At 47.2% G+C, this 11,557-nt stretch overlaps 1 protein-coding gene across 1 annotated transcript; it reads left to right on the top strand.

Moving 5' to 3' along the window:
* Positions 1-640: 640 nt before the first annotated feature.
* LOC112117469 (sulfotransferase family cytosolic 1B member 1-like) lies at positions 641-10,996 on the top strand. Its single transcript, XM_026653322.2, has 7 exons — positions 641-814; positions 3,467-3,595; positions 3,824-3,921; positions 5,308-5,434; positions 6,232-6,326; positions 7,959-8,139; positions 10,560-10,996. The coding sequence occupies exons 1-7, from the start codon at positions 667-669 to the stop codon at positions 10,670-10,672; spliced, it is 891 nt and encodes a 296-aa protein (XP_026509107.1). The 5' UTR covers positions 641-666; the 3' UTR covers positions 10,673-10,996.
* The last annotated feature ends 561 nt before the right edge of the window (positions 10,997-11,557 follow it).

Here is an 11,557-nt window from a genome sequence, read left to right on the forward strand (position 1 = left end):
GAAAGGGACTATCATCATCTCCACTTTGCAGAGAGGGAACTGAGGCACGGAGAGATTGTGTGGCTTGTCCAAGGACAAGGTACAGCTGAGAACAGACTGCAGGTCTCCTGAGTTCCCACCCATCATGTACGGCAGGAGAACAATGCATGCGTCTGGCCTACTACAAATGTTTGTTCCTTTGCATCTCTCCAGCCTTTAAAGCAATTATCTTGACCTTGAGGATCAAGGCCCTTTGTTCTTTCAGGTAATAAAAAAGACTGTTTGCTTTTGCTGGGTGAGATCTGAGAGAGCTTGCATGCACATCAGACGTCTGCAGACCCCCCACCTCCACCCCCCTGTACACCTTTGTTGTGACAAAGGAGTCAGTAGGTTAGAAAGCTGAGCAACAAACTCTTTTGAAGCATGCTGTTGTCTGTTCTCTAATGTGGTACAGTGTGCGCTCATCAGAAATTCCGTCGCTGCCTCAGTTTTTAATGGAAACATAGCCAAGGGCACGCACTATTAAACAGTTGGAAAGGGACTGGCCTGTTGCTGCAAAAAAAGAAATATCCCACCACACTCAGCTGAGTGTCTGAGCGCACTGGGAACATAACTGATCTTCCTGTCCAGCTGCTCTCCCATCTTCTCCCCTGCCAGTTATACTCTGTTGAACTCTTCCCCGCCAGCATGACTTCATCAGAAGATTACCTTCGACAGGACTGGAGGATAGTCCATGACATTCCAATGGTCTGTGCATTTTCATACCACTGGGAAAGGATTGAGAACTTCCAGAGCAGGCCAGATGACCTCGTGATAGCCACGTACCCCAAATCTGGTGAGTTTTCATGGCTTTCAGGATTAGGAGCCACAATGAGTCATGCCCTATGGTCCTGGAAATGTAGGGGAGTCCCTTCAAGCCCCATCATGCTCCCCTTGTGAAAGCTAAGCAGCTGCACTCATTCACAGTTGTTGCTAACAATAATGAGCAAGAATGCCAAGGAGCCTTTCCAGTATTTCACAGCTCCCAGCCTACATTTCGCTCATTGGAAATGATCCCATCAAATTTAATGCCAAACCCATCTGGACTGGGATTTGTTCCTTCCTGAAATTATCTTTCTATGGCCTCCAGCATCTGAAATGGGAATACCCCGGCACCATGCAGTCACAGGGAGACGAATGGGCATTTCCCCTCCCCCACAATGTAAAGGGACAAACTTAACATAGTACACCTCTACCTTGATATAACGCTGTCCTCGGGAGCCAAAAAAAATCTTACCGCGTTATAGGTGAAACCGGGTTATATCGAACTCGCTTTGATCCACCAGAGTGCGCAGCCCCGCCCCCACCCCGGAGCACTGCTTTACCGCGTTATATCCAAATTCGTGTTATATCGGGTCACGTTATATCGGGGTAGAGGTGTATTTTCTTGGACTGTCCTAGTGTTTGGTGATGTGCCTGGCTAGGCTGGAGACACAGGCCTGGTCTACACTACAAAGTTAGGTTGACATAAGCTGCGTTAGGTCGATTTATTAATATATGTTTCCAGTAGAACACTATCCGGGTTGCAAGGGGCTGGAGACTTTGTGGAGTCACTAAGGTCAGGTCCCGGGATACTTTGAGTTATTCTGGTTGATTAAGGAGGGAGACCGATGCACAAACTGTGATCACTGCAGTGCAGCGCCTTAGAGCCCAGGTACTATAAAAGAAGAGGGAAATTGAGGCACACATGAATCATTTGACAAGTAAAAGGTCTTTGGTTCCAGGGATAGGTGAATTCTGAGCAATCTCAGGCAGTTCATTTGCCAGCTGACCAATGTCTTTTTTTTTATTATTATTATTATTATTTTTTTTATTTTTACTTGTTTTTGCAGCAGTTTCTGTCACCTTCACTCATGCTGATTAGCACTTTAATGCCGGGGATAGCTCCCAGAGTGAAATAAAATTAAATGTGAGCAACGTCAGCAGAATCTGGCCCTTGAATTGATAGGTTGATTTTGAGTGGTTCATATATTTTACTTTAACCATAAACAAAGCAGCAGGCTCAGAAGAGATGGAATTAAAGGTCTGGATTTTCTCCATTATGGTGTGGATGGTTTAAATCAGGGCTTCTCAAAGCCGGTCTGCCGCTTGTTCAGGGAAAGCCCCTGGTGGTCCGGGCCGGTTTGTTTACCTGCCGCGTCCGCAGGTTCGGCCAATCGCGGCTCCCACTGGCCGCGGTTCGCCGCTCCAGGCCAATGGGGGCTGCGGGAAGCGGCGCGGGCCGAGGGTTGTGCTGGCCGCCCTTCCCGCAGCCCCCATGGGCCTGGAGCAGCAAACTGCGGCCAGTGGGAGCCGCGATTGGCCGAACCTGCGGACGCGGCAGGTAAACAAACCGGCCCGGACCACCAGGGGCTTTCCCTGAACAAGCGGCAGACCGGCTTTGAGAAGCACTGGTTTAAATGGTTGTGAGCCAGAAGGGCTGAGAGTTCAAAATACTGATTCATCTTTCCAAACAGATCACCTGCCATTCCAGCAAGGAACCAGTCCCAGTCAGCAAGCCTTGCTGTGACTCTATGGCATAGCTTGGAGGGTTGTAGCACAAGCAGCTCTGTTGCACTGGCTCATAGGCAAGCCGGCAGGGGTTAGAAGAGGGGAAACTAAGGTGTTGAGATGGGAGAAGGGGCATCATCATCTCTCTTGTCCCACATTAGCTGGGATAGGCCCGTGCGATGCATTATATAAATGGTAAACTCTCCTTGGGGCTGCAACCATGTCTTCTCCTGTGTCATGTAGGCAGCTGCTGAGCACAGTGATGATGCTCATCAAAAACATAACAATGGAAAATCAACTAGCAATTGTGTTGGCCTAGGAGAGGCCTCACACCATCCCTGAAAATGGGTGTGGTTGCAGATCTTCCACAAAAAGAGCTGTGAAGTGGGCCGCTTGCCATCAGTAACTGTATTTGACAGTGCTGGCAAACTATTATGTTTGGCTACAGATTAATGATCTCACATTGCTACTCAGCCTCGGGCGAGTAGAAGAGATGTAGCTAGAACAGGGGTTCTCAAACTTCATTCCACTGCAGCCCCCCTTTCTGGCAACAAAAATTGCTACGTGACCCCAGGAGGGAGGACCGAAGCCTGAGTCCACCTGAGCCCTGCTGCCCCGGGTGGGGGGGCCAAAGCCAAAGCCCCACTGCCTCAGGTGGGGGAGGGGCCCAAAGTCCAAGGGCTTCAGCCTCAGGCAGGGGATCAGATGGTGGGGGTCCCAGCAAGTCTAAGCCAGTCCTGGGAACTCCATTAAAATGGGGTCATGACCCACTTTGGGGTCCCGACCCACAGTGGAGAACCGCTGAGCTAGAATATTGAAGATCCTAAATGAATAGGCTGAATACCATAAGTGCTGTTGTCTTGGCTGGAAGAACAATGGATGGGGTTCCTGCTTGACTGTTCCTTGTGGGATAAACTTGGTTCTTGACTGGATTTTTGTTCTCTTGTCTTCTTTCCAGGCACTACGTGGATAAGTGAAATTGTGGACATGATTCTGAATGACGGAGATCCTGACAAATGCAAGCGGGATGCAATTTTCAACAAAGTGCCCATGTTGGAATTAGCCGTCCCTGGAAAGATGCCACCAGGTAAACGTAGCACTAGTGTTGGGTGACTACAGACAAAAAGGTCAATGATTCAGTGTGGCAGGCTTGCAGCTCAGGAGAGGAAAGAAGGGATTATGGAGCACTGGCCTAAGACTCAGAAGATCTGGGTTCAGTTCCTGACTTTCAGTGAGACTTGGGTGCTTTTGGAAATGTTACCTTTAATGACTTCTCTATCGGCATCAATGATCCCTTTGAACCTCTGCTTACCAGGTACAGAGAAACTGGCCAAGATGTCATCTCCTCGTTTAGTGCAAACCCACCTCCCAGTCCAGCTCCTTCCAATGTCCTTCTGGGAAAATGGCTGCAAGGTAACCAGTAGCTGGGACCTCAGACCTTCTGGATAATAGGCTGATAGGGGAAGTACCATGTGTCTTGAGCACACAGAATACTCCTGCTAGTCCCACCCTCCGCCAGGTTCCTCTCCCTCATTTTTACCCACTGACTCTTTTTTCTCCAGTGGGAAGAGGTTTAATTGTGAGTTTCCATGGTGATATCTACCTACAGCAGCATTTTTGCAGCTTTACCTTTACAACATTGGGATGCAAGTTTGTATTCACAGTTAGGCTGAGATTTTTCAAAGATCCCTAATGGATCAGGACGTCCACTTCCCATTAAAATCGGCCTCGTGGGATTCCAGTGCCTTTAGATAACACTCACTCGGTGTTGAGTAAGATGTTTTTCCAGCCATCATCCTGGGATCTGACAGTCAGGCTGGGTTCTTTCTGGCTCATACATCATCAGTAACAATGATCCTGGAAAGCAAATTCTGCCAAAATCTGTGCAACACCCATTGTCTTAAAATACTGCTTCCTGGGCAATCCCCATTGTCTTCAATGGGGTTACCCACGCATAACTGAGGGGTAAATGTGGTCTTGCAATTGCAACTCAACTAACCGTTCCGCCTGATGGTATGAGAGCCAGAATACAATCCAGCTCACTCCTCTGTAGCCATGTTGGCCCTGCAGGGCATGATGTATTTTGCCACTGTATGAATGGCTATGTCTGAATACACATGGGAGCAGACCCACTGACTGCTACACCCAGGGAGTAGGACGATGCGCCCCGAGGGCAGGGCACTTCGGGATTGCATTGTTTCCATCCTTCAGAGGTAGGCTGGTTTAACCTGCGACTCAGGCTCTATAGGAGGTCCCCAGGGAGATGCACTGAATTAACTAATCCCCCAGGCATCCTGGTCACAATCCCTCCTTGGCAAACACCACTCCCTTTGGCAGTTGTGCTGACTGCCTGTTGTTCCCCTAGTGGAGTACTAGTACCGCCAGTTTCCATCCCTGCGGGGCCTGTGCACTAGGTTACACTGGCAGAAATGTGTGTGTGTTTTCCCCATTTTTACAGATGGGGAAGCTGAGAAACAGAGATCGACCCAAGAGCACAGAGTCAGTGGAAAAGCTAGTGTCAGAGCCAGGATTAGAGCTCGTGTAGCTTCCATTCCCATGCCCAGGCCATGGTGCTCTACTCTCAGACCACAGTGTCCAGGGGCACTTTCAATCCCTGCAGCTTGAATTTGGCCCTTGAGCCACAGTTTGGATCCCCTGCAGTAGGGCTGGGATTTTGAAAGGAGCCTAAGGAAATTAGGCACCCAACTCCCTTAGGCACCTCTGAAAATCCAAGTCTAGAGCCACTCAGAACTCAAGGTCACCGAGGCAACGTGGATTCTTCTCTTCTTCCTGCCACAGATGATCTATGTTGCCCGAAATGCCAAAGATGTAGCTGTCTCCTTCTACCATTTTGACCTGATGAACCAGCTGTATCCAGAGCCCGGCACGTGGGAACAGTACGTTGAGAAATACATGGCAGGCCGAGGTGAGACTGACGTCTGTTAGCAATTCACGTTCCTGAGGTTTTAAATTGAGGCTGCTTGAAGCATAAAGGAAAAGAGACTTGCAACTGCAGGTGAATTTCTCCAGGCCAGGTTCTGCCTCTTGGTGGAAAAATTGGATGCTGTGCCTTTCAATGTACTCTCTGTATACTAGGAAATGCAATGAGAACGGAGGGAGGGAATTTTCCTACTAGACCAGAGAGTTTGAGTAGCCTCCACTGCATCTGTGCTCCCCTTCAGAGGGAGCAGTGGTTGGGGAATCTGCATAGCAGTGCATCCACGGGCCCAGACCTTGTATAACTATAACGTAGGGCCAGATCCTCAGCAGCTGTAAATCAGCATAGATCCATTGACTTCAAGGGAGCTATGGCTAATTTACACTAGCTAAGGATCTGGCCCATTTACTTTAATGAAGCTACGCTGATTTACACCAGCTGGGAATCTGGCCATTGACTTCATTGAAAGTATGCCAATACCAGCTGGGATCTGGCCCTAAGCTGTATTTATAGAAGAGTTAGTTAATATATAGTTTCTGCTCCAGTCACACAAAATAATAGATGAGGATTCTAACCTGACAGTGGAATCAAAGGGACAAAGAATTTGACCTAGTGTAAGCAAATAGCCGCAACTGATGGCTTGTGCCCAATTTACACATGATGTCATAGTAATTGCACACACAATGCATTTCAGTGGCGTTAAGCCAAAAGAGAACATGACCCCCAGTGACCTGACACGCTTGTGTTACTAAGAGTATTTTGTGTACCTTTTTCTCTAAGTTTAGTTGCGTATGGTTCCTGGTATGACCATGTGAAAGGCTGGTGGGAGAAGAGAAAGGACCATCCCATTTTATACCTGCTCTATGAGGACATGAAAGAGGTGAGAGGGCAACAGGTACCCACTGGAGGGGCCACTCCACACACACCAGGATGGCGGCAACAAATCTGACACCTGTTCAGTGCCTTACCCTACTGTGCAATGTGCATCTGAAGAGCAGTCTGGCTGTCCTGAAGAGAATTTCTCTCTAGGGTAGTCTGGTCCACCATGAGTAAAAGGGCCAGACTGTGACTCTTTAAATGCTTTGGCTGGCGCTAATACTACCCCTGAGCTGTGATCCTCCCTCCTTCCCCACTTATTCTCCCTTATCTAGAACTGTGTCTAGATTTATCATGAGCCTCATGATATCAAATGGATTTATCCTCATAACACCCCTGTGAGGGAGGTCAGTGCTGCTATTCCCCCCATTTTTACAGAACTGAGGCATAAAGAGGTTAAGTGACTTGCCCAGGGTCACACAGGAAGTGTGTGGCGGAACAGGGAACTGAATCCAGATGTCCTGAGTCCCAAGCTAGTGCCCTAACCACTGGGCCATTTTGCTTTCCCAAAGCCTCTTGCCCATGTTGGAGTTCAGGCTTGTGGGAGTGCATCTCTTGAAGAGCAAGCACCAAAAGAGCTCCTTTCTTTAAAGAGACTTTTAACCCTCTCATTTCAAAATGCTGACGTAGCACATTTATTAAGAGGCAGGAAGGGGGTGGGGGGGAGTTAGGGAAGCATATAACTAAAGATGGGGGAGCTAGTCTAGAAGTGACTTAACTTCTTGCTCAGACCCAAACTGAACCTTAGATGGGGATTTGAAAAAGAACAGTTGCTCCTGTTCCCTTTAATTCCATTTCATGTAGTTCAAAGCTATAGTTGGGATGTTTATCCAAATCTCTCTGGTATGGAAAGCATCCAAGATCAGGCTCTCATGAGATTTCTGATACTGCTGGATTGGAAATACCCAATTCCTCTCCCAGCTAAAACCAGGAATTCCAGAGTGAAATTAATCACTACCTTCCCAATTAACAGTAATAGAGGGCTAGTATTTGGAGCTGGGTTATTCTGAAGTTTAGCATCCACGTATTGCTGAAGAACAGGAAGTGAAGTTTGAGAGTAAGGGCCAGGTCCTCAAATCAGCATAGTTCCACTAGTGTAGTCATTCGGGCTGCAGCAGCTGCGGATCTGGCCCTAAGAATTCTGTGCCTGGCTGGGGAAGATGTGGCTGGAATTAGGGTCCCTCTGGACTGGCTGTCTGCATCACTTTCTAAATAAAGCGATGGGACTGGTGAGTTACAGACCAGTCTTGGTCTCTCTCTCTACACATCTTGCACCCCCCAAAAAACTGTTAAAATAACATTATTTGGGTTGCAAAGTCAAGTACTCAAAAGTTAGGCAGTGCCAGAATTAAGCTTGCCTGTGCAATGTGCTAATGCTAGAGAGGGAGACAAAGAAGGGTTTTTTTTTTTTTTGGCTATTAATCTCCTTTCTATTTTGGGAAAGAGTGTAAGAATTGGGTGCAAAGTTGATGAAATGTATTGATGGATTGCTGGATATTAGTTTTGATACAGTGGAACAACTAAGGTTGCTGGCACCTCCATACAAGTTCTAGACTTTCACTGTTTTACATGGTGGTAACCTGACTAGTTGAGCCACTGGGTCCCACCACCTGAAGTGCCACTTGTTTTTCTGTAGGATCCAAAGCGTGAAATTCGCAAGGTGATGCATTTCCTGGGGAAGGATCTGAAGGAAGAGGTTCTGGACAGGATTGTCTATCACACTTCATTCGAAATGATGAAAGAGAATCTCACCGCAAATTATAAGATGGTCCCAAATGATGTTATGGATCAAAGCATCTCCCCTTTCATGCGTAAAGGTAAGGATTCGCACAGGCACTAGCAACCATTTTTCTTCTCCTCAGTTGTAACAGGAAGATACTTTTTCATCCAGTTTTTTCCTCTGTAAGCTACCCAGAAAGGTGGTCATGTTTATATCTGATGGCTTTTCAGTGGCTTGTGTAAAACAGGTTGGTGGTACCGTTTCTAGTGGATAGGTGTTTAGTGTCTTATGTCAAGGCATCTGCGAGATATAATTAGTAATTCCAGTCTCATGAAAGAGGCCAAGGACTGAGTGGGCATGGAGACTGAACTACACTCGCCCCAAGAAGTATTCACCAGAAGAACAGAGCAGAGTGGCATTGCGGAAGCCTGCACGCTGCTGCTGCTGCTACGTGTTTAGAACTTGATCTTTGACTAAATGGGGGCAATAGAGCCAGATTTTCAAGAGTTCAGCTCCAGTTAAACATCAAAACGAAGTGACTGGATTTTTCAGAAGTGCCGAGCATCCAGCAGCTCCCACTGAGAACAATGGGAGCTGCGGCGTGTTAAACCCTTCTGAAAATCTGGCCACATTTTTTCAGTGCCTAAATGGGAGCTACGCGCTTTCAAAATGTGACCCTAAATCCCCACATCTCCATATGATATCTTCGTCACGCCGCACATTCACTGGAAAAAGAAAAGCAAAGAAGCATGTTGGCCATAGGAGACAACTGAGAAAAATACAAATAGAACCAAAGGGTGGAGTGCAGACTGTGACAGACCCAGAACGGTTGGGTGCAGGAGTCTGGTAGAAGGAAAACATACTGGACACTGGATGAATAGTATTCTGTTCCCTGAGTGATCAGGGCAGGGTCTACCCGAGAACAGTCGGGAAGGTGCTAGAAGCAGTTAAGTCAGGCAGACTCCATAAGACACCTGGAACCAATTAAGAACGGATTCAAAGCAATCAAGGGAAACAGGCTAATCAGATCACCTGAAGCCCATTTAGAACCGGCTTGGATTAGTTTAAAAGGAAGCCCCCTCAGTGAGGCTAGCTGGTAGGAGCTGGGAGCAAGAAGGTGTGTTGTGGGAAGACTGGGAGCAAGAAGGTGTGCAGTAAAAGACCCTGGAGAACAAGCGTGGTCAGGTACCAAGGGGGGTGCTAGGAGGGGCCATTTGGGGAAGTAGCCCAGGGAAGGGCTATAGCTCTGGTAGTGTAGGAAAACTACCTGTTGCTGGTGCCATTAGGGTCCCTGGGCTGGAACCTGGAGAAAAGGGTGGACCTGGGTCCCCCCAACCCTCTCCACACCTCTACAAAAATGCTCCCTGAGTAGGAAGACAGGGACTAAAGAGGGCTCTTACACCAAACCCGTTGACTGACCGATGATGAAGGTGGATCAGTAAGCTGTTACCTTTGCCTCTAGGAGGGGAGAGGCTAAATTGAGGGTCACAGCAAACCTCTGAGGCCAGCCCTGACTGCCTAGACGTGCAGGACCCCCTGAGGGAAAGCTGGAGCTCTGCCACAAGACAGAATGATACAGTGTGAGCCATTTGGGACTAAGCCTGTTTATTTCTGTGTGTACAGTGCCTAGCACAATGGGGATGCAGTTTTGCTGTTCCCTGGACACTACCGTAATAAACATGTTTACTAATAGGTGAGCAGGAATAATTTCCACACTAAAACTGTTTAAAACCGTCAATATGGAATGCAGGATCTGGTTAGCTGGTTTGCTTTCTCTAGCATCCCCCCCAGCACTTCCACAAACCATTAGAAAATTGATCAATACAATATTTCAGTTCACCAATTTTCCAGTGACTAAATTCCAGTTAAAAGCTAATTGCTACCAAAACATTTTTTCAGTCTGCTATTTTTATCAATCCACTATCCTGGACACCAGCATTTTTCTTGATGCCTTTTGTGCTCAGTATATGGAAAAGGTGCTCAAAGTGTTAAGCTGTTAGGAGTTTTTAATCGAATAAACACTCAGTTTAATGAATACATTTTTCATGCACCACAAACAAAAATGTAGTTAATTTAATAGATCGAGTTTCAAATTCTGGCTTTATTAAACCCTCACAAATCTATTGGTGCTTGATGCAGTGGTTCTCAAACTTTTGTGTTGGTGACCCCTTTCACATAGCAAGCCTCTGAGTGTGACACACACACACACCCATTATAAATTAAAAACCCATTTTAAATATCTAACACTATTATAAATGATGGAGGTGAAGTGGGGTTTGGGGTGGAGGCTGGCAGCTCATGACCCCCCCATGTAATAACCTTGTGACCCCCTGAGTGGTCCTGACCCCCAGTTTGAGAACCCCTGAGCTAGAGAAAAGAACGTAACCGAGTAGAATTTAGACCATTAATGTTTTCTTGATACTCTTTTCTATTGCATTTTCCACCATTGGGAGTTCTTTTGCTTCAGGGCTCTGCAGTTTCATTCACTGTCCTTTTTTGTGTGTGTGTGTGTTTCAGGGATTGCTGGGGACTGGAAGAATCACTTCACTGTGGCCCAGAATGAGACATTCAATGAAGATTATGAGAGGAAAATGGCTGGGACCACACTGCAGTTCCGAACAGAGATCTGAAGGAGCCTGGCATCTTAGTGCTGTAGTTCTAATACACGGGTGACGGGTCTCTGTTTCTGTTGAGAATAGCTTTTCTCCCCCCCCACACACACCCTCCTTTCTTCAACTAGAAGTAGTACGCTGAGAAGTGTCTCTGCCCCAGTGATGGTCAGACACTTGAACCTGGAGTCTTGGGCCGTGTAGACCATGGTGCAGGGTCACACACTCCAGAGCAGAGGGATTGTTCCAAGAGTCTGGGATTCCATATAGGGTCTGAGTAGTAGGGAAGGCTCCTTGCTCTATGGTTACACACACCTTTTATGTTAGACTTTGAGTACTGGCCAGGCTCAAAGGACTCAGGCCCAGATCCTCAAAGCTATTTAAGCACCTAGGTCCCAGTCCCTTGAAATGAAAGGGAATTAAGCACCTAACTACTTTCAAAGATCTAGACCTGAATGATTCAGATGCATGAAGATACCACCATTTGGGCATCTCTAGCTGACTTGTTGACCACTGTTTATTCAGCCAATGCTGTAATGCAACAGTTTGCAAACTCTGGTCCATAGATAGAGCACTTGGTTGGTCCTTCTCTACATCTGGCTCGCCCTGTAAAAACTGCTGGGATAATGGAAGGGCAAACCTCACAGCCTTCACAAGAAGCTTCTAAAACTCTAAGGGAAGAGGAGCCTATAGTCATTACTGGGAAAAGAGCAACACGTCACTAAGAGGGCTGAAGCCAGGCAATTGCTCAATAAGACACTTTAACAAGGGAGTGGGGCAACCAGGAGGGGAGGGGTAGCTTGGTGGGGAGGGAGGTGCTGGGGAGATTCAATGAAGAGAAAAATGAAATAGTGGAATTTGGTTTGGGAAAGGACGCTTTCTTGATTTTGAAGAGTGTTAATTGTA

The sequence above is a fragment of the Terrapene carolina genome, unplaced genomic scaffold (assembly GCF_002925995.2).
Source record: "Terrapene carolina triunguis isolate 2854851 unplaced genomic scaffold, T_m_triunguis-2.0 Scaffold136, whole genome shotgun sequence".
NCBI classification, from domain to species: domain Eukaryota; kingdom Metazoa; phylum Chordata; order Testudines; family Emydidae; genus Terrapene; species Terrapene triunguis.